The 26,259-nt window shown below is 41.9% G+C and overlaps 1 protein-coding gene across 1 annotated transcript in view; it reads right to left on the bottom strand.

The window, feature by feature from the left end:
* odad2 (outer dynein arm docking complex subunit 2) overlaps positions 1 to 26,259 on the bottom strand; it is a 388,707-nt gene that overhangs the window by 61,343 nt on the left and 301,105 nt on the right. Inside the window, exon 17 of the mRNA XM_078535576.1 lies at positions 22,653 to 22,767. Coding sequence (XP_078391702.1) covers positions 22,653 to 22,767 — 115 coding nt within the window. The remainder of the gene's footprint in view (positions 1 to 22,652; positions 22,768 to 26,259) is intronic.

Below are 26,259 nucleotides of genomic sequence, written 5' to 3'. Positions count from 1 at the left end.
TTGCTATAAAGTCTCCATCTAGTTTTTTTATTCTGGCCTTGAAGGTCTGGACTGCCCTCTTGGCCAATATTTGTAATTCCCCACTAGTGAATGCCGTTCTATTATCAGACACTATTATCTCTGGTAAACCGCGTATTGCAAAATTCTGACGCAATCTGTCTATGGTGGTGGCAGATGTGGGTGATCTTACCTCGTATACATCCATCTATTTGGAATGAGTGTCGATAGGTAAGAGGAACATTGTGCCCAAAAAGGCTCCACGTAGTCACTGTGGAGGCAGAGCCATGGCCTTCCTGGCCATTCTCAGGGATGCATTGGAGCAGAAGGAGGCAATTTCTGTACCTGTTGGCACTGCATGCAGCTCTTGGCCATGCTTTCGATTTCAGTGTCCATCCCTGGCCACTATAAATAGCTGCGTGTCAGCATTTTTATTCTAGAAAGGACGGGGTGGGCGCTATGCAATTTTGTCAATAATGTTTGTCTTCCTCCGGGAGGCACAATGACTCTCGCTCCCCACAGTAAGATGCCATCCTGGCAGGCGGGCTCGTATCTCCTGTTGAAATAGGGCTTCATTTCGTCTGACTTTGGCTCATTAGACCTTCCCTGCAAGACTTGTTCCCTGACGTGAAACAAAATTGGATGGCAGTCTGTCCATTCTCTGATCTGTTTGGTATTCACTGGTGACAAATTCAGAAAGTTCAATAACAAGACAGGTTCTTGAGGGACGGGGAGGTTCAAATTGCTGTCCTTCAGAGGTAATTGGCTCAGCGCATTGACATTGGCAATCTGGCTTCCCAGCCGGTGGACAAAAGTATATTCGTAAGCAGCTAGAATCAGTGTCCATCTTTGGACGTGAGCTGAGGCAATTGGGGTATTGCCATATCCTCCCCAAACAAACCTAGTAGTGGCTTGTGATCAGACACGATGGTGAAATAAAATGGATAAGCCTTCTTTCTCTATTTGTGAGTATCTTCATTCTGCCACACCGAGTGTTCTTGAGACGTTGCCAATGGGCCGTTCGGAGCCATCCACCATCCGGTGGGAGACTACTGCCTCTACTCCGTAAGGGGATGCATCACAGGTTAAAATTAATTATTTCTTTGGGTCGAAATGTACCATCAGAACTGATGAATGTAGCAATTGCTTTACTGCAGTAAAAGTCTGTTGTTATGGGGCTTGCTAAGTCCAACTGTGGTTTTTCTTGAGTAACCTGTATAATGGAGCCAGTACTGTTGACAAATTTGGGAGAAAACGACCATAGTAGTTAACCATTCCCAAGAAGGACTTGAGATCTGTGGCATTTCTCAGAGCTGGTGCCTCATGAATAGTTCTCACCCTGTCTTCTACTGGGTAAAGGCCCTGCGAGTTGACCCTATGACTCAGGTAAATCACTTCTTTTGCTTGGAAGATACATTTTCCCCTTTTCAAATGTACTCCGGCTTGTGAGAAATGCTTCAATGCCTCTTCCAAGTTCCAAGGTGTTCTTTATCAGTTAGCCCTGTTACTAGGACATCATCGAGATAAACCACCACATGGGGTAGACCTTGAAGTAAATTTTCCACAGTCCGATGGAAAATGGCACAAGCCGATGAGACTCTGATATATTGGTATAGTGGTATAACTCCCTATGTGTGTTGATAATCACAAAATCCCGAGAGGCCTTTTCTAGCTCGACTTGCTGGTAAACGTGGCTCATGTCAAGTTTCGTGTATGTTGTTCCCCCTGCCAGCTTGGAGCAGAATTCATAAATTTTTGGTATAGGGTGCCTGTCAAGTCAGGCCACTTCGTTAACGGTCAACTTGTAGTCCCTACATATTCGCACACTCTGGTCAGGTTTTAGTACTGGAATTATGGATGCTGCCCATTTGGAAAATTGTACAGGTTGTAAAACTCCCATCTTCCTCTAGCCTGCCCAATTCAATATCCACTTTTTCTCGTAATGCATAGGGGGCTGGCCTCGCCCTCAAGTACCTGGGGGTTGCTCCAGGATCACGTGGATTTTAGCTTGCAGCCCCTGAATCTTCCTGAGCTCTTCCCTGAACACAGAGGCATAATTTTGTAATAACTCTTGGGGATATTTCATCCTGAGTTGAAAAATCTCAGTCCACTCCAACTTTATTTCCTTAAGTCAGTTCCGACCAAGTAGATTTGGACCCTCCCCTGCTACCACTATCAGGGGTAGGTTAGCAGCCTGGCTTCCATATTGTACTGGAACCTTGCATATACGTCTTAGTCGTATATCTTCGCTAGTATATGTCTTTGATCTAGCATCTGAGTTTTCCAATTTTAGTGAGTGGCCTCCTCCATTCAGATACTTAAACTAGTGTACCTCTATAACTGTCGCGGATGCACCTGTATCCACCTCCATTTGGATAGGTTTCAGTTGACTTCCACTGTCACGTAGACTGGCTCTATTTTACCCATTTTTAAGTTGTGTAGCAAGTAAATATCTGACTCTGATTCTTCTGGTTCCTCCATTGGATAAATTTCACGACTTCCACCTTTTTGTTTGAAATTTTGTCTCAATCTGTCTTTGCAATATCGCATGATGTACCCATTGCAATGGCAGTAGAAACACTTGGTTCTCTTAAATTGTTAGTTTGCAGACTGTCTGGTTCCATTTCTGCCATTATTAATGTGGGTTTTATTTGTTAAACCATTGCTTTTTGCTGGTCTGTTAATGGTGGCTGTTTCCCACCTTTCCGTGGAGCCCTACACTTCCGCACCATTCTAGCCAGTGCTTCCCTCCTGACGTGAAGGACGGTGCCATTTTGTGCTCCCTTGATTGCTTCTGAATCCCTGACTGTGCTTTCCATTGTGAGCACCAACTCCAGCACCTTGCTGAAGTCTAAATTTGTTTCTGACAACAACCTTCTTTGAATGGCGTCTCCATTAGTCCCACACACCAATCGGTCTCTTAACATGTCATTAATTGATGTCCTGAACTCACAGTGCTCTGTCAGTTGTGTCAAGGCTGCTACATAGCAAGCGACTGTCTCTCCAGGGGCGCAACATCTCGAATTGAATTCAAATCACTGCGTTGTTACCGAGGGTTTCGGCTGAAAGTGGTTTTTCACAAGATTCACCAACTCATCTTGGGACCTGGGGTGTTGGGTGCTGTTAGACCACAAATTAGGTTGTATGTTTTACTGCCACATGTCGATAAGAGGGTCGCTTGCCTCTTCTGCTCCCCGATATGTCGTTGGCTAAAATGAAAAACGCGAGGTGTTCAATATAATGTGACCAGTCATCAGTGGTCTGATCAAATGGTTCGATGCGGCCAAATTGTGGCATACTGGAGGGAGATAACTTTGATGGCTATGGTGAGGGCTGTACTTACAATCGGCATGCAAGGCATAGCTGATTCACTTCAGTTGAGTTTTCATGGCTTTCCTTGGTGTCATCGACTGGTCGTGGTTTATCCTCGTTGTCAGTTATTATGTTCTACTGCGGGGTCACTTTGCTCGCGAACCGGTTGCACAACTATCTGTCGGCAGGTGAGTCAATAACAATATACTGCAGATGCAGAGACCAATATGAAATGAAGCCTATGCTTTTTATTTACACAGACAACTGAGCATTAACATGATATGTGCTTCTCCAACCTGACCCTACTCTAGACTAACATTAACATTGTGGCCACGCTACACAGCTATTGGGTCATACAGTCACATGGTCAATCTGGTCACATTCTCTTAAAGGTGTATTGCACCTCAGATTACCACAGAGCGAAGTTGTGAACTCTGTAGTACAGAGGGATCTGAGCATCCTGGTACATGAATCATAAAAGGTTGGTATGCAGATACAGTAAGTGAGTAAGAAAGCAAATGAGTAATGTGGTATATGAATTTCAGTGCCAGTATGATGCTAGTAATGTAGGCCGTATGTCCCAAAGACTGGCGGATTGTATCAAACAGCATGTCCCAGTCGCTGTTTGCAACAGATAGGGTACAGACAGCACCCAGCTAGCCTCTGCTTGCAAAACTCAAAACACATTGTCCAACATTTGATGCGATTCCGCGAATGGACAACATTTGCTAAATAATCCTCAATCTGCTAAGAATTACGCTGGCAACCAATTTAAGATGGTCAGCTGGGCTCACAATGCAGTGCATTTGTGTGTACTGGAAGTTACATTTACTAATACACAGGCACCTGTTCCTTGCAGACAGAAAGAGCATATACATACACTGCGCCTGTTTCAACGAAACAAAATAAATGACAGCCATTCGCTGACTCATTCCTCAGGACAATGCCTTGACCAATCAGGGTCAAGCTGCCTAATTTAAATTTCAAACAATGCTTGTCAGTCACCATCAGTGCTGTATTCTCCATGGCAATGCCACGTGCCAACCAATTAGCACTCTCTTCACATACAGTATAAATTCTTGTTTTCTCCCTTATATTGGCATTCTTGTGAATGTCCTGATGAGTGCAAGACAAAAAGCTTAGACATGTCTCTTTTTTTAGAAATACTCAAGTTCTGCACTACAAAATTGTATACCTGAGACTGAGGTACCCAAGAACAAATCAGGGATATCAACAACATAGATGGACTTACTGCTAAGTTTAGAACAGGTAAGCTATCTATTGAATTTCTTGAAGCATGTAGTAAACCCAAGGTTGTGCCAATTTTCATTTCCAAACGTAACGATAATGCTAAAGTGAGACACAGCCCCACCATCGAGCGAGTGTTTATGCGACATGAGGTTGAACAGATTGGTAGTAGGGTTACTAATTTATGCTGTGCCTTACATTGCATTTGGTTGGAAGTGCGCACATTTCTTTCATTTTTCGATTTGATCCGTTTATGCCGCTATATTGCTTCAATAGATGCCTGCACCATAAATAGTACCCGTTTGAAGCATGTCCACACCATAAACTCACTTAAGTGGAAGCAGTTTGGCAAAGCAATTAATGATGCCACTAAACATGTAACAAATCTCTCTGACCATGTACTCTCAGAAAGCGAGGAGTTTGTTCTTGCGCATGGTTTCAGTTTTGGTGTGCCTTCATCCCAAATCAAACAGGAAAAGGTATTAGCTGAGTTTGAACTCCTCTACTCCCAACTATCCCACCACTAATCAGCGTCCACGGGCTAAATCCTTGAAAGTGCGCCTAGCTGATCTAGCACATGCAAATTGCCGGATTCCGAACAACCTGTCGGACTTACAGCATTGCGAGGCCTTAAGACAAACCCAGGCATACACATCAGTAAACCTGACAAAGGGATGGAATAGTCATCCTTAACAAGCGTGACTATATCAACAAAATGCACGCCATTCTTAATGGCAGGTCAAATTTGTATCCATTGGACCTGCCACTCAACATGACCGGACAGCTTTGCTCGAAAGTAAGCTAAAAAACGATTGCTGGACTTGTGTAAGAGCGGTGAGCTACCACATAATATATATGACAGGATTCATCCTCACGGTCTGCGTATGTATTAATTGCCCAAGACACATAAAAGCAATGTCCCTCTCTGCCTCATCTTATCTATAACCAGTTCTGTACAACATGAATTGGCCAAATGGTTGGGTGAATTGTTACAATCAATTTTGACCAGGTTTTCCACATACACGCTGAAGGACTCCTTCACATTTCTGAAGGCCAAACAGGATTTGCATATCGAAAGCAATGTTGGGTGTCCATGTGCTAATTTGACATTGCTAGCCTATTCACCAATGTTCCACTTGAGGAAGCCATAGATATTTGCGTTGCAGCACTATATCATGGCGGTCTAGACCTGCCACTATTGCGTGAATCAGTATTCATTGAACTTACGAATTTGGTAACTTGCGCAGTTGAATTCAGTTTAAATGACACCATGTATGCCCAAATATATGGTGTTGCCATGGGGTCCCCTCTAGGCCCAGCTCTCACAAACATCTCTGTTGGGTTCCATGAGAAACGTGTCTTCGGTGGAATGACATCTAACCTCCTATCCCTCGCACATTTCTGATACGTGGATGATATGTTTGCTATATTTAAATCCGCAGCTGCAAGTAACAGTTTTCCTACATGTTTTAATGGGCTCCATCCTGCGCTCAACTTCACCTATGAAATGCAGCAGTCAAATGAACTCCCCTTCCTTGACATACCAGTTGAGAAATTTGTCAGGGGATTCTTTACCATGGTCTGCCACAAGCCTACCTTCACTGGTCAATATATGCATTGGGATTCTTACAGTTTCACACGCTACAAGATTGGTCTTATCAGTAACATTGTAAATAGGGCCCGATCCATTTGCCTGCCATGCAAGCTTGATGCTAAAATAGGGCGCATCAAAGGCATCCTGCAGGATAATGGCTACCCTTATCAAATCACTTTGCACTGTGTATCACGCAAATTCATGAGCAGGCCGAAGGCCATCACGTCCGGCCCTGAAAAGTGCCCAGTCTACCTCAGGTAACCCTGGAAGTGCAAGGTATCTCAAAAATTTGAGCAACAGGTGAAGCTAGCTGTTTTACGCTATTTACTATGCAGTAGCAACCTGAGTGGTATTCACCACTAACAGGATGCTGCCGTCAAGCCAAAACGACATCTGTCTATCACACAAATGAGTAATGTGGCATTTGAATTTCAGTGCCAGTGTGATGCTAAGTATGTGGGCCTTACATCCCAAAGACTGGCAAATTGTATCAAGCAGTATGTCCCAGCCATTGTTTGCAATGGGCAGGGTACAGACGGTACCCAGCCAGCCCCTGCTTGCAAAACTCAAAACACAGTGTCCAACATTATATGTGATTCTGCAATTGGACAACATTGGCTAAATAATCTTCAATGTGCTAAGAATTACGTTGACAACCAATTTAAGATTGTTAGTCGGGCTCGCAATGTGGTGCATTTGCGTGTACTGGAAGCTACATATATTAATATACAGGGACCTGTTCTTTACAGACAGAAAGAATATGTGCCTGTTTCAGCTAAACAAAATAAGTGACAGCCATTCGCTGACTCATTCCTCAGTGCGATGCCTTGACCAATCAGGGTCAAGCTGCCTGATTTAAATTTCAAACAATACTTGGCAGTTAACTGTCAGCCACCATCAGTGATGTATTCTGCATGGCAATGCCACTTGCCAACCAATCAGCACTTTCTTCATATACAGTATAATTGTTGTTTTCCCCCTTATATTGGTATTCTTGCAAGTGTCTTGATGAGTACAAGATGAAAAGCTTAGACATATCTCTTTTTTCAGCAAATGCAATGTTGTTGTTTATTGCAAGGGGAATGGGATATAAAAGTAAGGAAGTTTTACTGCAGCTATACAGGACCTTGGTGAGACCAAATCCAGAGTACCGTGGACAGTTTTGGTCTCCTTATTTGAAAAAGGATATAATTGCCTTAGAAGCAGTTCAGAGAAGGTTCACTCAACTCATTTCTGGGACGAAGGGCATACCTAATAAAGAAAGGTCGAACAGTTGGGCTTATACCTATTGGAGTTAAGAAAAACGAGAGGTGATCTTATCGGAACATTTAAGCTCCTGAAGGGCCTTGATAGGTTAGATACTGGGAGGATGTTTCATCTTGTGAGGTAGACTAGAACCTGGGGACACAGTTTAAGAATAAGAGCCTTTTAAGATGGAGCTTCAGAGCTGAAGAAGAGTCATACGGGCTTGAATCGTTAACTCTGTCTTTCTTTCCACAGATGCTGTCAGACCTGCTGAGATTTTCCAGCATTTTTTGTTTTTGTTTCAGATTTCCAGCATCCGCAGTATTTTGCCTTTATCTAAGCATCATGGGAAAATTGATTCATGCTTAAATGGAAAAATATGAAGCAAACTATCAGTGAAGTGCTCATAAAGCTGATGGAAATGAGGTAGATATAGAAGCGCCGCAAGTGATAAAATGAATCAGAGAATTTGTGCGTGGGCAAAAAGGAGATTTAGAACAATAATTTTCTCTAAAATTCCACAGTGAAACTGCCAAGCATGAAAATAAATGTGCCAGTGACTTGCACATAGAAACTGGAGACTTCTGAATTCTCAATCAAAAATAAATCCACTGAACAAAAAATGACTGATTCAGTGGAGTCGAGGCATATTTGTAACATGAAAACTTTGTTTCCTCGGGTAGAACAAAGACAAATAAAGATAAATGGACAACATATTGATTCTCTGAATATGATATTCACCACATAAAATGGTGTTCAAAGTCTTCGAGAATCATATATGTAGCACAGCAGAAAAATCTAATTTACAGTATTTGGTTGTATTCTTCCCATGATCCAAGTAGAATTTTATAGCAAAGCCACATCACAAATGCTAACTGAAACCACATGCCAATTATCTAAATAGCTACTGCAAAAATAAATATCAAATTTCTCTAATATACACAGAATAATGATTTGTTCTACTTTGTCCAATACTTCTCCACCACAAGCCATGCAAAAAGCATGTATTACAAAGATAGATAATTGTTCCTGTAACTTTCAAACAATGTCAAACTTGAATAATTTTATTTTGGGTCTCATCTTCTCTCCAGAAATATATTTAAGATTGACAAGAGTGGTGCAGTTGCTTTTTAAATACTTGCATTACCATTTTATTAATTTCAGTTTGCTCTGACTGAAATTTACTTTCCAATAACACAATCATAATATCAAAATTTACATAATGCAAAAAAGTACTGCTTGATACTTTTGAAAATAAACTAATGTCCCATGTTGGTATTATATTTAAAAACATGTTTTAATCGAATTAAAAAGGAATGTTAATATTGATGAGGTTGACCATTTTCCTATGCACTATCATGATAATTGTCCTTTCCTCCTTGAAAACCACAGTCTAAAACACATCAGTTTGCCCTCACAGGCTCCCAGATCATATAGCACAGTTTGACTGAGAAGGATGGGCAGGCAATTTGCTGCATGATCTCTAACAATAGCATTCTTTGTTGGTGGCTGGACAGTGTTTAGCACTGAACTGTGATAGTTTACCACTTGGACAGACACAAGCTCCTGGCATCATCTGAGCTTGAAGGGATCAGCACGTGATTAAAGTAAAGTTTCACTTTTATTTTGAGTATTACTAATTTTTAGGTCCACTTTCCTATTGCTTCCTTTGGGAAAGGTACATAAACTCCAATAAAATTTTAATATTGTGCATTTCTCAATTCATAATTTATAATTGAATCAGTCTCAATAGCCACAACAAACGATGTTCAATACAGAAGTGGTATACACCCTGCGTGCAACCTATTATCTCTTGAGATGGCCGGATGCCAACAAGTATGTTTTACAGGTTAATAATATGAAAAGGAGTATCAAATTATCCACCACAGAGTCATATTGGCATAGAATGAGACCCTTCGGCTAATCAGGCCTATGCTGGCTCTCTCTATAGTAATCAAATTAGTACCATTCCCAAGCTCTATCCCCTTTGCCCACCCAATTTCCTTATGAAGTCATTGATAATCTCTGCTTCCACCAGCCTTGTAGGCTGCGAATTCCAAAGTCATTGCCACTTGCCGCACAAACATTTAAATTTATTCAAAATTCAGTCAATATTTTTCAGATGGTTTGTTGGAAGTCAAATTTCCAATAATCCCAGGATATTACCATACTGAAAACCTTTGAAAATTAACTAAATTAACGGCAAGGACAATTCAACCCTGAATTTCAGCAGGAATTAGATAAAAGTTCTATCTTTGAAACTTTAAAGGAAGGTATGCAACATGGAATGAATGCCAATTTAAACTGCTCATTCATCCTGTGCGCCTCAGCCAGTGGATTCCCCACTCTTTTATCTCTAATTTCCCAGGGGTGGAGCAGTAATAACAGTAAACTATGAATTGCTGTCAGTGTTAGATGCAGTGGGGCTACCTCATCTTTTTCAGGCACTCTCAGCATAAAAAAGGATTAGAATGTTGTTGAGAGACAAAGTTACTTTCATTAGGAGTAACACAACTTTTGATGTAGTTTGCTGACAGGTACGTTAGGCACAGCAGGAAGAGAAATAGATGCTCAACATTAATCTCCAATTGACATTCACTTTCTTACCTCCCCATCTCTAGCTATGTCCTTCCTCCCAAGAATCTAAACTGTTTCCTCCTCAGAGAGTCATTAATTCGCTATTTGGGGTTGTTTTCCCTTTTGCATCTCTCTCTCAACTATTATGGGCTGTATTCTTGAAAAACAATGCAAAATATAAGATAAATGGTCGGTTATGAAGGCCATAATGAGCATGATTGCAGGCACCAACACAAAAAGATTAGATTCTGTATGCTGAAAACATGCATTCTTTGGTCTTTTGCATGGTGGACCAAACTATGTTAATAGGTGGATGAGGATTTTGACAGAGGTTTCACAAAAGGTCGAGGAAACTTGGGTGCACCATAAAACTGGCTTAAGTAACTTATGCACACATTTAGCTTTTGCAATATAAAGTGCCATTATGCCATATTTATGCCATTGCTGCAGTGCTAATTTTCAGGAAATTCCAGGTCGATATTGTCAGCATCTTCCAGAATCCACCATTTTCATAATTTATTCAAAAAACTGGATCTGATTAATCAAACGTGACTTGCATTTTCTGTAGCCATGTTGCTGTCTCCTATTCCCTCTGGTAAGCTCTAAATTCTCATTTACTGCATCCCTTATAATATTTCTGATTATGTTTCCCAGAGGTTAGGCTCAATATGTTCCCAAATTTGACTTCAATATCTATTTAAATAATAACCTATAATTTTCTTCAATCCTATGGCACTATCCTAGATCTCTATGAGCTATTAAAAGCAGCTAGCATGGCATTATACCAAGACCTCCATCATTTCCTTCAGTACCCCAGGATAAATTAGTCTGGCCCATCTGCCTTTCCATCCAAGCCAGGAACTCATTTGAGGTTACACAGCAAATCCACCCAAACAGGCAACTTGTTCCACAGGTCTATGATCTTCTGGGAAAAGTAACTTGTGGCATCCAAGTTCTAACTTGCATAACTTATATCCATTAAGTGTAATAGGGAAAATTTCTATTGACATATCTGAGGGAGTTGAACAACAGCTTATCGTCACATCTAATAGAAACACACTGATCAAGTGTTGTTATGAGTCCATTGGCTGGAGAAATTTCTCCATCAGGAAGGAAATGAAACTGATGAAAAATATGTAAATATATTACACATGCATAAGATGCCTCACACACTTACTACTTTTATTTCAGAATAGGGTAAAAATTTTCAATCTAATATGCAAGCATGTACACTGGAATATTACATACAGATTATGTGTATGGGAATCAGTTCACTGAATTTTCTGATAGAGTATGCTATTACGTATAAACCACAAAAACACTGTTTTGCTACTTTAATGTGTACTAGAATTATGCATAAAGTGAGGTGAGAGTGACTGCCCTTGTCATCAAGGCAGCATTTGACAGAGTGTAGCATCAAGGAGCCCTAGCAAAACCGGCGTCAATGGGAATCAGGGGGGAAACTCTCCGCTGGTTGGAGTCATACCTAGCACAAAGGAAGATGGTTGTGGTTGTTGGAGGTCAGTCATCTCAGCTCCAGGACATCACTGCAAGAGTTCCTCAGGGTAGTGTCCTCAGCCCAACCATCCTCAGCTGCTCCATCAATGACCTTCTTTCCATCATAAGGTCAGAAGTGGGGATGTCTGCTGATGATTGCACAATGTTCAGCACCATTTGTGACTCCTCAGATACTGAAGCAGTCCATGTCCAAATGCAGCAAGACCTGGACAATATCCAGGTTTGGGCTGACAATTGGCAAGTAACATTTGCGCCACACAAGTGACAGGCAATGCCCATCTCCAAGAGACAATCTAACCATTGCCCCTTGATGTTCAAAGGCATTACCATCACTGAATCCTCCACAATCCTGGGGGTTACCATTGACCAGAAACTGAACTGGACTAGCCATATAAATACTGTGGCTATAAGAGCAAGAAGCTTGACACCATTCAGGACAAAGCAGCCCACTTGATTGGCACTACATTCACAAACATTCACTCCCTCCACCACTCACGCAGCAGCATGGTTTTTAAAAATTCATTCATGGGATGTGGGCATCATGGGCTAGGCCAGCATTTATTTCCCATTCCTAATTGCCCTTGTCCAGAGGGCAGTTAAAAGTCAACCACAGTGCTGTGGGTCTGGAGTCACATGTAGACCAGGTAAGGATGCTAGTGAACCAGATGGGTTTTTACAACAATCAACAATGGTTTCATGGTCATTATTAGACTTTTAATTCTCAATTTTTATTGAATTCAAATTTCACTTTTTGAAGTGGGATTCGAACCCAGGTCCCCAGAGCATTATCCTGAGTCCCTTGAATATTGGTCAGTGACAATACCACTATGCCACCACCTCGTACCATGTATAAGATGCACAGCAGGAATTCACCAAGGCTCCTTAGCCAGCACCTTCCAAACCCATGATCACTACTATATAGAAGGACAAGGGCAGCAGATAGATGGGAACACCAGCACCTGGAAGTTCCCCTCCAAGCCACTCACCATCCTGACTTGGAAATATATCGCCATTCCTTCACTGTCGCAGAGTCAAAATCCTGGAACTCCCTTCCTAACAGCACTATGGGTATACCTACGCCACATGGACTGCAGTGGTTAAAGAAGGCAGCTCACCACCACCTTCTCAAGGGAAAGTAGGGATGGGCAATTAATGCTGGCCCAGCCAGCGAAGGCCACATAGAAATATAGAAACTAGGGCCTGAATTTTTCAGTGGGCATATGGGGGCGGACCCAACGTGCCGATGAGTAAAACGACATGCGATGACGTTGGGCGTGCGTCCCGATGTCATTGCGCTGTCTCACGATGTTTCGTTTGGTGGGCGCACGCTGGAGTCGGCTGCACGCCTGTCGATATGTAAACGGCCTATTAAGGCCATTAAGGAAGTAATTAATGTAATTGTTAATGCTGCCCATCCAACCTTAAGGTTGGCGGGCAGGCGATAAGGCCAAATAGCCTTCACGTTTTTTAGGAAAGTTCTTCCACGAGTGGGATGAGGTTTTCTAAAGCTTTTATTAAATAAATAAAACAGTTTTCCTAAATATAAAAACATGTCCCATCTCATGTGACATAATCACATGAGAGGACATGTTTAAACAAGTTTTTAATCCTATAATTCATTAATTACAATAGCGATTCAATCTCCCTGAGGCAGCTCTGTGCCTCAGAGATTGAAGCGCTCTTTCGCGCGCATGCGCAAAAGAGCACTGGCCCAGACTCACTCTCCTCCTGACTCTCTCTCCTCCCCCTGCCCGCACAGGTAGCACTGAGCATTATGGCTTGCGTCTTACGCTGGGTGGGCCTTAATTGGCCCGCCCGTGTAAAATGGTGGCGCAGAGCTGATCACGGAAGGCGATCGGCTCTGCGACCGCCAGCTCCTGCCGAGTCCGCCCGCCGCCTGAAAAATTCAGTACTAGGAGCAGGAGTAGGCCATTCAGCCCTTCGAGTCTGCTCCGCCATTCAATATGATCATGGCTGATCCACTATCTCAATGCCATATTCCCGCTTTTTCTCCATACCCCTTGATGCCCCTAATGTCCAAATATTTATCAATCTCTTTCTTGAATATACTCAGTGGAGCCTCCACAGCCTAGTCTTAGACCCACTCTTCTCCCTAATAAAATTCAATCATATTGTGGTTGCTGTTACTAGGGGTGCCTTTATTCTGAGGCCATTAATTAATCCTGTCACATTACACAACACAAAGTCTTGTAAACTTTGTCCTACATTGTGGTTACTGTTAAGGGGCCTGTAGACCACTCCCACTACTATTCCTCATATCTACCTAACCTGATTCTACATCCTTATCTCCTGAACCAAGGTCATTCTAACTATTGCACCAATGCCATCCTTGATTAACAGTGCTACCCCTCCACCTTTACCTAGCTTCCTATTACTCTTGAATGTGTTATACCCCATAATATTAAGGAACCAATTCTTGTCATCCTGCAGCCATGATAGCAATGGCTATCAGATCATATTTATTTTCTTCAATGTGTGCTATTAATGAATTTACTTTGTTATGAATGCTACGTGCCTTAAGATACAGAGCCTTTAGTTTTTGTTATCTTTGTAACATCTAGTCTTGACTGTTGGTGTATTCTTAGGTTTTTTCTCTCTGTCCATTCCTGCCATTCTCTGACTCATTTCCCATATTACTATTTTGCTCTCCTGCCTTGACTCTACCCCTTGATTTGCTACATCTACCCAACTTGATCCCTCACACCACTTGTTTAATTTAAAACCCCCTCTACTGCGGCTCACTAGAACACTGGTCCCAGCATGGTTCAGTGGCAGATCATCCCAATGGTATAGTCTCACTTTACCCAGTTTTGATGCCAGTGCCCCACAAACTGGAACCCACTTCTCCCACACCAGTCTATGAGCCATGCATTCATTTTCCTAATCCTATTCGCATGCTTTTTAATTTGGTACCTAACTCTTCATACTGACTATGCAGAACCTGTTTCCTTGTCCTGCCTATGACATTAGTACCTACATGTACTATGACAACTGGATCCTCCCCCTCCCACTGTAAGTTCCTCTCCAGCCCTGAGCAAATGTCCCAAACCCTGGCATCGGGCAGGAAACGCAGCCATTGGACTTTCGCTCTTTGCTGCAGAGAACGGTGTCAATCCCCCTGATTGGGTTCTATATATTGTTATTAAAGCTTAATGAATGAACATAATATGAACCCTGAATATACATTGCTCCAAAATTGACATAGGTTCTTCCTACCCTCATAGGTGCGTATTTTAAAGTTGAATTTTGTCTTTTTTATTTGCCTCAGACTCTGATTTCTAAACACAAAAAGCAGATGAACTTCAAGGGTTTTTTGAGAATTAACCAAGTACAGTTACCTTTTTCAACCTGGTACCTTTTTCGATGAACAGTTTGTTTTTATTTCACACTATCTGCCACTATACATTTTAGTTAATTAACAGAAAAAGCCTCTTAATCTGAACAATTTTAAATGACTTCATGGGTAATTGCGAAATCTATATTTTAAGAAGAAACATTTTGTACATCATTTTTGTTATATAAAGCATTTTACAGTATAATTTATATTCTTTAACAACATTTTAGTGAGCCAATAAAATGAGAGTTAATGGATTTTCTATGCAATGTGTAGATTGAAGAGATACACAGTGAGTGACAGGTACCTGGAAGAGAGTTAGTTAAAGGCTATAAATTACGTGAAGGGATTTGTGTGGTGTTTGAAAATATAACACCAAATCTCACGTCATTTGTTTGCAGCATTTGAGGCCTAAGCATATCTAGACTCAAAAAATTACAATTTTATATTTTGAGGGTACGGTAGTAAAGTGTTTATGATTCTACACTAGTGAACCAGCAATTATAAATTTAAATCCCAGCATGGTAAGCTGTGAAACTACATTTAATAAATCTGGTAACACTGGGACTTGCACCACAAAAATAATTTTGAGAGACAGTCAGCTGGCACTGTGCGGGAGCCAAGCAATTTCCAGCACTTAAACAACAGGCATGCTCCAGTAGAACCCATGCCGTGTTCATGCATCTATTAATGAACTGAAGGCATACAGGTATGCCTTTTTCTCTACATGTTTTGCAGCTTATGTATTATTTGTATATAAAATACCATAGGCAGAATTGTCCCAGATTTGCATTAAGTACGGTAGCGGCTGGATTAAACAACATTTTACCTGCTAGCTGCAATGGCGGCTTCTCACACCAAATCGTCCCAATCCTGCCTCATTAATTAAGGATTCTCAGGAAACATGCCGTTTCCTTGGCGGGCGGGCTGTCATGCGGCAACCTTGAAGTCCAACAGGCAACCTGGGCGAGCGCTACGCAACATTATTGTGTATTCACCTCCACGATCCCCTCAAAGTGTAGCCTGCCAAGTGCACGTCTTACATATACTGTTGTGAAACACATCAGTGTAGTGAACAGATGCTCCAGCGGAGGGGGATGATTCCGGCCTTATAATGATATGCAGATGTATTACAATGAGGTTCCCAATTTCAGATGGTGGGAAATGCGGCTAGCCATCGACAGACTGAGCAGACGATTGCAAACTGGTTTCATGAGGTCGTGAAACCGATTTTTGGCCTTCTTGCAAATGAATAAACTTGAATTAGAGGGGAAAGAAAAAGAAAGAGAATGGGAATTGAAAAGGCTGGAGGTAAAAGAAGAGGAAAAGGAAAGAGACATTGCAGAAAAGGAAAGAGAACCGAGGAAGCTGGAACTGGAATTTCAGGCAAGGGAGAAGGGTAAAGAAAGAGAAGCAGAGGAGAGAGAGAAGGAACAAGAAAGGGAATACTGGCTTAAAAGGCTGGACCTTAACAAAGATGCCTCAGATGCTGAGGAATGTTTTGATGATGAGAAAACCTCCAATGCAAAGCCTAGTGGAGAGATGTTTAAGTTTGTGCAAGCTCTCCTAGAGTTTAAGGAAAGGGGTGTAAAGGCATTCTTTATTTTGTTTGAAAAGGTAGCTAAGCAAATTAAGCCAAAAGAAATCTGGTCATTGCTCTTACAGAGTAGGTTGGTAGGTTGAGCTCATGAGGTTTGTGCTTCACTTTCAGAAGAGATTTCTGTGGATTACGATGCAGTAAAAAAGGTTATGCTTAGTGCATATGAGTTAATCCCTGAGGCATACAGGCAGACATTTAGGAATATAAAGAAACAGCCTAAAGGAAGATCTTATTGAGTTTGAGAGGGTAAAGCAAATACATTTTGATAACTGGATACGGGCATTAAAGGTAGAGACAACGTGTGAAACTCTTAGAGAAATATTTCTCTTGGAAGAATTTAAAGATTCACTTCCTCCAGTAGTTAGAACCCATGTTGAAGACCAGAAGGTTAAAACAGCTAGACAGTCAGCAGTGATGGCTAACGATTATGAGCTGGTCCACAAATCTAAACTCTTTAACTGTCATCCCCACAAACCATTACGTCTAAAGTAGTGGTAGAGAAGTTAACCCAATTTTTTACTCAATATGGATTACCGGTAGAGATCCAATTGGATCAAGGTTCCAATTTTTTGTTTAAAATTTTTCAGAACCTAATGAGTAGTTTGGGTATAAAACAGTTAAAGTCCACAGCATATCATCCACAAACACAGGGTGCTTTAGAGCGGTGCCATCAAACTCTCAAAGCAATGATTAAAGCATATTGTCATGAATTTCCCCATGATTGGGACAAAGGACTGGATTTTCTTTTATTTGCTACCCGAGATTCACCAAATGAATCTACTGGTTTTGGCCCTTTTGAATTAATTTACAGACATGAGATAAGAGGTCCTCTGAAATTAATCAAAGAAAAGTTTTTAGGAGAGGATGAATGCTCTATGTTAGATTATGTGTCTGTGTTCCAGGAACGGCTCATGGGAGCTTGCAAACTGGCTCATGAACATCTTAAAAGTTTCACAAACAAAGATGAAAGAATGGGCAGATAAGCAAGCTGTGACCTGAATATTACAACCAGGGGATGAAGTGTTAGTATCATTGCCATTACAGGAGAACCTCTGAGAGCATGGTTCAGTGGCCCATACAAGGTAATTAAGAAGATTAGTCAAGTAAATTATTTGATAAGTACACCAGAGGTCGATGATATAGTCTGCAAGCTTCACGCATGCCCACGTGACTGCATGGGCTTCTATTTCTATGACGGCATATCTCGTTTCTGCATCCGACAACTCTCTGGAAGCATAGTGCACCAGTTGGGGACTCACTTTTATACTTGGAGCCAGGCCCTTGTTGGTTGACTTTGTCAATTTTTTGTCAAAGGTTAAGTTCAACGCAGGTTTGGCAGCTTAATAGTGGACACTCCTGGTTGTGGACCACAAACAGGGTCTCTGAGATTCTTTTATTCTTGTACCCTAGTGTCACCTGCAAGGTGCCTTTCACTGGGAGCTTTATGCCTCCTTGCTCCGTATAGGTGTGTCATGGGTGGCATCATTCACTGGGTCACCAGCCATGGTTCTCTGTCCGACAGGACCACAACTCTGGGTCCTGTGCCCAGTTTATTGTTTGTGAGATGGCCGTTAACTGAAATGTCCGCATTCCAAAACAAAAATCCAGGATCTTTGACCTCACCCAAGAAGAATGGCTGTTTGTCCTCTTGGTGTGCAGTCTAGACCTCATGAATCATCCTTGAGTCTTCTGTGCATTTAGTTGTTTAGGCCTTGCACAGACTGCCGAAGTGTCCAATTCTTTTACACTGAAAGCATTGGGCTGAAATTGCAGGACACTGATCTCAGTTGTGAGGGCACTTTGCTCCACAGTGCTGACATAGACGCTTTACTGGTCAGTTGGGGTATTGCTTCCCTTGGCCTGGAGTATCCCTGTTTCTGAGCTGTTTAACTAACTGGACTGTAGGGTTTCCTTTGTACCAAGGTTTACTTTCTTCTCTTAAAATGGACCTGTGCTGCACATGGAGTTCAGACTGCCTAACAATCTGGACAGCCTTCTCAAAGGTTAGATCTTCCTGTGCTTGCAACATGTCTGAGAGTGCATCGTCTGCTACTCCTACAATTATTCTATCCCTGATAAGTTCAAATTTTAGGTCTGCATATTCGCAGCCTTCAGACATCCAGTACAAATCATTAATGAATGAGTCGACATGTTCTTCTGGCTGCTGGACATGTTTATTAAATTGAGCCCTTTTGAGGATCTTGTTACTTCTTAGGAGAAAATAATTTTTTTTTTTCTTCTTCAAACTTAGCAGATGATTCATTGATCCTTTATCTAGCATTAATTTTTTTCATTGATTGTGGTTGTTGCTGGCTAGGCCAGCATTTATTGCCCATCCCTAATTGCCCTTGAGAAGGTGATGGTGAACAACCTTCTTGAACCGCTGCAGTTCATGTGGTGTAGGTACACCCACAGTGCTGTTAGGGAGGGAGCTCCAGGATTTTGACCCAGCGAAAGTGAAAGAACAGTGATATATTTCCAAGTAAGGATGGTGAGTGGCTTGCAGGGAAACTTCCAGGTGGTGGTGTTACCAGGTGTCTGCTGCTCTTGTCCTTCTAGATGATAGTGGTTGTGGGTTTGGAAGGTGCTGTCAAAGGAGGCTTGTTGAATTCCTGCATCTTGTAGATAGTACACACTGCTGGCACTATTATCAGTGCTGGGGGGAGTGTATGTTTGCGGATGGGGTGCCAATCAAGTGGGCTGCTTTGTTCTGGATGGTGTCAAGCTTCTTGAGTGTTCTTGGTGCTGTACTCATTCTGGCAAGTGGAGAATATTCCATCACTCCTGACTTGTGCCTTGTAGATGGTGGACAGACTTTGGGGAGTCAGGAGGTGAGTTACTCATTGCACGATCCCGAGCCTCTGACCTGCTCTTGTAGCCACAGTATTTATATGGCTAGTTCAGTTCAGCTTCTGGTCAATGGTAACTCCCATGTTGTTAGTGGAGGATTCAGTGATGGTAATGCCATTGAATGTCAAGGGGCGATGGTTAGATTCTCTCTTGTTGGAGATGGTCATTGCCTGACACTTGTGTGACACGAATGTTACTTGCCACTTGTCAGCCCAAGCCTGGATATTGTCCAGGTCTTGCTGCATTCAGACATGGACTGCTTCAGTATCTGAGGAGTCGTGGATGGCACTGAACATTGTGCAATCATCAGCAAACAAGATCCCCACTTCTGGCCTTATGATGGAAGGAAGGTCATTGATGAATCAGCTGAAGATGGTTGGGCCTCGGCCCCTGAGGAACACCTGCAGTGATGTCCTCTAACTGAGATGATTGACCTGCAACAACCACAACCATCTTCCTTTGTGCTAGGTATGAATTCAAACAGCGGAGATTTTTCCCATTATTCCCATTGAGTCCAGTTTTGCTAGGGCTCCTTGATGCCACACTCAGTCAAATGCTGCCTTGATGTCAAGTTTCCCCCATCCACTGTTCTGAATCGGAGCCAGTAAATTGTTCTCACCTGTTATGAGTCATATATCTTTTCTGCCTATTGAGATTATGTATCATTTATAAACTGTTGCTTCTAAATAAACTACCTTAAAATCACTAATGAATTCTTGACCACCTATTTTGGGTAATCTGACTCCTGAACCCTAAGTCTTACAGTGCACCACTGGATCCTTCCCCTGCCACTCCAAGCTCCTCTCTTGCTCTGAGGAGATGTCCTTAATTCTGGCACCAGACAGGCACCACATCCTTCAGGACTCACTCTCGGTTACAGAGAACAATGTCTATCCCCTTAACTATACTGTCCCCTACTAAAATTATATTCCTTTTTGCTCCTCCCACTTGAATGGCCCCATGCACTATGGTACCGTGGTTAGTTTGTGCTTCCTACCTGCAGTCCCTGCTCTCATCCACACAAACTGCAAGAACCTCGAAGCTGTTTAACAATTGCAAGGGCTGAGGCTCCTTGCTTGGGAGCATGTTTACCCTAGTGAGAAATTTTAATCTAAGTGTCACAGTCTCAGAATAAGAGGCTGGCCATTTAGAAAGAAGAAATTTATTCACTCAAAAGGTTGTGAAGCTTTGGAATTCTCTACCTCAAATTGCTGAAAATGCTCAGTTGTTAAGTATATTCAAGTCAGAGATTGACAGATTTTTGGATACTAAAGGAACCAAGGCGTATGGAGATAGTGCAGGAAAGTGTAGCGGAGATAGAAGATCAGCCATGATCTTACTGAATGGTTGAACAGGCTTGAGAGGATGAATGATCTACTCCTGCTCCTATTTCTTATGTTCTTATGTCTTTGACAGTGAGTATTTTCCTTCCTTGTCATTTATTTAGCATTGTATGTGTTTATTGGTTATGGTCAGTTGGTAGTACAGTACTTGAATATTGCTGAAAAAAGAGACACGTTGAAGCTTTTTGTCTTGCACTCATCAGGACACTTACAAGAATACCAATATAAGGGGGAAAACAACAATTTATACTGTAAGTATAAGTAAGTGAAGGGAGTGCTGATTGGTTGGCAAGTGGGCTCTGATTGGTAGAGCCATTGCCATGGAGAATGCATCAGCGATGGTGACTGACGGTTAACGCCAAGCATTGTTTGAAATTTAAACCAGGCAGCCTAACGCTGATTGGTCAAGGCATTACCCTGAGGAATGAGTAAGCGAATGGCTGTCACTTAATTTTTTTTTGCTGAAGCAGGCACAATGTGTATACATGTTCCTTCTGTCTGCAAAGAACAGGGCCCTGTGTATTAATATATGTAGCTTCTAGTACATGCAAATGTGCCACATTGTGAACTTAACTGACAATCTTAAATTGGTTGTCAGTGTAATTCTTAGCACACTGAAGATTATTTAGCAAATGTTGTCCAATTGCAGAATCGCATCTAATATTGAACACTGTGCTTTGAGTGTTGCCAGCACAGGTTGGTTGGGTACGGTCTGTACCTTGTCCGTTGCGAACAGCGGCTGAGACATGCTGTTTGATACAATTCGTCAGTCTTTGGGAAGCATGGCCTACATACCTAGCATCACACTGGCACTGAAATTCATATACCACATTACTTATTTGTGTGATTGGCTGAACATCTTTTTGACTTGACAGTAGCATCCTGTTAGTGGCAAGTGACATCGTGTTGCTACTGCATAATAGCAGTGTGAAGCAGCTAGCTTCACCTTTTGCTCAAATGTTTGCAATACCTTGCCCTTCCAGGGTAATCTGAGGTAGATTGGGCACTTTTCAGGGCCAAAAATGATGGCCTTCGGCCTGTTCATTAGTTTGCGTAATATATAGCACAAAATGATTTGATCAGGGTAGCCATTATCCCGCATGATGCCTTTGAAGTGCCCTATTTCAACATCAAGGTTGCATGGTGAGCAAATGGATTGGGCCCTATTTACAAGGTTGCCAATAAGACCAATCTTAAAGTGTGTGAAACAGTGAGAATTCCAAAATGTACATTGACCAGCTTGCGGTACACCGTGGTAGAGAAACCCCTGGCAGATTTCTCAACTAGTACATCAAGGAGGGGGAGTTCATTTGACTGCTCCATTTCAAAGGTGAATTTGAGCGCAGGATGGGGCCTATTAAGACATGTAAGGAAATTATTACATGCAGCTGCAGATTTAAATATAGCGAATGTATCATCCACATATCAGAAACATACGAGGGGTAGGAAGTTAGGGTCATTCTGTTGAAGACATGTTTCTCATGGAACCCAACAAAGATGTTTGTGAGAGCTGGGCCTAAGGAGGATCCCATGGTAACACCATCTATTTGGGCATACATGGTGTCATTAAAAGTGAACTCAACTGTGTGAGTTGCCGAGTTCATAAGTTTTATAAATACTGATATATTCCCAGCAGAAGTTATCAGTTAAATTAGCTTTAAAACATATTAAAGCTCAGTGTCTGCTTTACTTCAAAAATTATTAATTACTAACAGAACAATATTGCATATCAATGTATAATTGTGCCATCTATATCTACCATGAACTTGGATTTGCAACACATTGGGTGAAACTTTCAACTTTGGCTGTCTAATGTGATCATTTCACTACTTCCAGTTTTATGTCTCAGCTGAAGTTGAATTTTTTCTCCATTAATCCAATAAGAAATCTTAGTGTATTTTCCTCTACTATGTTTGTTTTGCTGTATAGAGCTATTAACTCTCAGTGTAACAAGTAGACATTTTATGGAAAATTTCCTGCCCTTAAAGAATTTAAAGCCAGCAATAAACTTACCTTGGCATTTTCAATACAAGGACAGAGAGCCCAAGCTGCACTTGCTTGAATATCTGGATTTGGCTTTTTGAGTAAAGACCATAACAAACGAACTCCATCTAGAGATTCAATTATCCTGTTGGGGAAAAAAAAAAGAATGTTCATTTCCATAAATTTTAAAATATTTTTGCCATGGTGGTTATCTGGCAGCAATAATAGAACTCACCGAAATTTCATTACAAATAGAATGATAATCGGGTTCTATAATGGGTTAACAATTGCTCTATCAGATTATCTCATGATGAAGGAGAAAATTAACTCCTTGGCATCCATTACTGTCAAGGTGAGAAATCAATTGAATGGGCACCCTAAGGCAATGGTAAAAGGAACTAGGTCATGAGATTTGACTGTATTACTGACATATGTGAATGCCTAATCCTAATGCCGGCTGAGTTGCATTGCAACGACAGGGTGATCAATAGCTAACATATCCTAATATGGCTACTACACCTGCTAAGAAGTCACCAACAATGTCTGCAGGTTCTGGTACATTAACTGTGAGGACTCTTGTGCAGACTGACCAGTCTTTTTTTAATTCATTGTGGGATATCATTGGCAGCAGCCCCTCAGAATTGAGGATAACATCCATCAGGCTTAGTGAGACTTCAGATTACTGAGGAGCCGAATTCTGGATCCACGTGTTCTTCCACGGTGGGGGCACATTGTTGGATATCACTGGCAATGCTGGCACACAGAGGGTCTAAATGGATCATAAGTATCATCTGCTACCAGTCTTCTGCAGAATGAAACTTGGACCCATTTCATTGTGCGCAAGCTATAATGCAGCTTCTGGGGATGGTGCCATGGATTGGCATAGGAGATTATGATTCTGGCAACCACTTTGTGCAGTACCATTCTTCTTCATAAGTTATCAAACAGAGTCAGGTACTGCACCATTTTTTCCCCCTCTCTTTGCTTTTGTCTGTCTTTCAGCTCTGGCAACATCTGTAATGAGTTGAGCCAGCATTTGAACTTTTCCAAAAGCACTCAGAATTTGATGACACTATTCTGGCACCTTCTTTAATTGTGCCCACATCTTTAAATTTAATTTAGATCCAATTATCTATTCCCAGCATGAGTATGTCCCTTGTACTCATCCAAGTTTGCAACTGGAGTATGAGTAGTTTTATCAACAAGCTAGTTTTGAAGAGTTAAGAGCTATTCACACTTTGTCATTCAGGTAGATTTGCACCAGAGCTTAACCATTTAGAATTGATTTGTAGCAGTGTGCAGGAGTCAATTCCCTATATGAAATATGCTATCTACTGGAATTTGACCAATAGATAATATCTAGAACAGAGACAGTGCTGAAATGCATATGCCTCGACTGTACATTTTCCTGCTGGGCCCCTGTTGGAAATTTGTTTTTTGCTGCTTCTTTTTTTTGGTTTACCATGCCACATTATTGATTCTGCAATAGTTCTTTCTGTTGTTTGCTACTGAAATTTTTCAAGAGGGCTTAGTAGAGGACTACTAGGCAAAGCAATGTTGTTGTCACCAGCTGCCAAACTCCACTGCAACCAGATCAAAATTTGGCCTGCCAAAGGCTGTTACTGATTTCGAGGAGGAAGAGGAGCTCATGCAGTGGGATCAAAGCACTTTAGGCATCTGGTACTCACTTGAAATCAGACCAGGAGCTGTATTTCCTGACCCATGCATATCTACTTAGCCATGCCTAAGACCTGTTGTACCTCCTTCAACAACACATCAAGACCGTTTTATTGAAGGAAACAATTTTATCATTTACTCCAGACATCATCTTCGTATGAATATGCCAGAACATACTGTTCTGGCTCAATGAAAATAAAACAGCACCCGTTTATTGGCAGACGTTTAAGTGCTTGAGCATTCCTCATTCCCACTTACTTGCTGCCACACCATTCCCTGCTCTTAAGGAAACCGTACAAAGGGCACTTTTAAACTATTTAAGCAAAATGACTTTGCCAAATTTAGTGAGGTCTGTGATCCACTCTGTCTGTGCAGTAAAGTACACAACAAGATTCTGACCACATTTTTCCCAAGATTAGGGACTTGGCCCCAAGGTATCAAAAGCCAAAATAAGTGAATGGGATTCTGTATTTTAGAAAAGGGATAATTAATACAAAAACAAGATGATTTTGAATGTGTACAAATCATCAGCAATAGTCCTTCTGTTGTTTGCTACTGAAATTTTGCCAGAGGGCTTATGTTGAACAGACTGCTAGTCTGTTTGAGAATTCTGTTCAGTTATGAGTACCCCATTAAATGAAGAATATCAGTGATCTGGAAAGCATTTGATTGAGATTTCCCGAGTAGAATGACACAAGAGAGGATTTAGTTATACATAACAAAAAACAACAACTTGTATCTATATAGTAAACATGGTAAAATATCCCAAGGTGTGGGAGTGTTATTGGACAAAAGTTGATGCTGAGCTACCGAAGAAGATATTAGGACAGATGACCAAAAGTTTGGTTGAAGAGATATGTTTTAAGGAATGTTTTGAAGGTGCAGAGAGAAATGTATATATATTTTTATTCACTCATGGGATCTGGGCATTGCTGGATAGGCCAGGATTTATTGCCCATCCCTAATTGACCTTGAGAAGGTAGTGGTGGGGTGCCTTCTTTAACCGCTGCAGTCCATGTGGTGTAGGAACACCCACAGTGCTGATAGGGAGGGAGTTCCAGGATTTTGAACTAGCGGCAGTGAAGGAACGGTGATATATTTCCAAGTCAGGGTGGTGTGTGGCTTGGAGAAGAACTCCCAGGTTGTGGTGTTCCCATGAAATTGCTGCCCTTGTCCTTCCAGATGATAGGGTCGTGGGTTGAGAGGGTGCTGTCTAAGGAGCTTTATGAATTCCTGCAGTGCATCTTGTAGATGGTACACACTGCTGCTACTATGCATTGGTGGTGGAGGAAGTGAATGTTTGTGGATGGGGTACAATCAAGCAGGCTGCTTTGTCCTGGATGGTGTCAAGTATGGTTGAGTGTTGTTGGAGCTTCAGTCACCCAGGCAAGCGGAGAGTATTTCATCATACTCCTGACTTGTGCCTTTTAGATGGTAGACAGGCTTTGGGGAGTCAAGAGGTGAGTTACTTGCTGCAGGATTCCTAGCCTCTGACCTGCTCTTTTAGCCACAGTGTTTATATAGCTTAGTTTCTGATCAATGGTAATCCTCACGATGCTGATAGTGGGGTTGGGGGGGTGGATTCAGTGATGGGAATGCCATTGAATGTCAAGGGGGGCGGTTAGATTCTCTCCTGTTGAAGATGGTCATCGCCTAGCACTTGTGTGGCATAAATGTTACTTGCCACTCGATAGCCCAAGGCTGGATATTGTCCAGGTCTTGCTGCATTTGGACATGGACCGCTTCAGTATCTGAGGAGTCATGAATGGTGTGCAACATTGTGCAATCAGTAGCGGACATCCCCACTTCTGACCTTATGATGGAAGGAAGGTAATTGATGAGGCAGCTGAAGATAGTTGGGCCTAGGACACTATCCTGAGGAACTCCTGCAGTGATGTCCAGAAAATGGTGAGAAGTTTAGGGAGGGAATGCCAGAGCTTAGGGTCTCGGCAGCCTATAG

Source organism: Cetorhinus maximus, chromosome 3 (genome assembly GCF_964194155.1).
Source record: "Cetorhinus maximus chromosome 3, sCetMax3.hap1.1, whole genome shotgun sequence".
Classification (NCBI taxonomy): Eukaryota; Metazoa; Chordata; class Chondrichthyes; order Lamniformes; family Cetorhinidae; genus Cetorhinus; species Cetorhinus maximus.
Note: the sequence above shows the minus strand (reverse complement) of the source record. Positions and strands in the feature narration are given on the sequence as shown.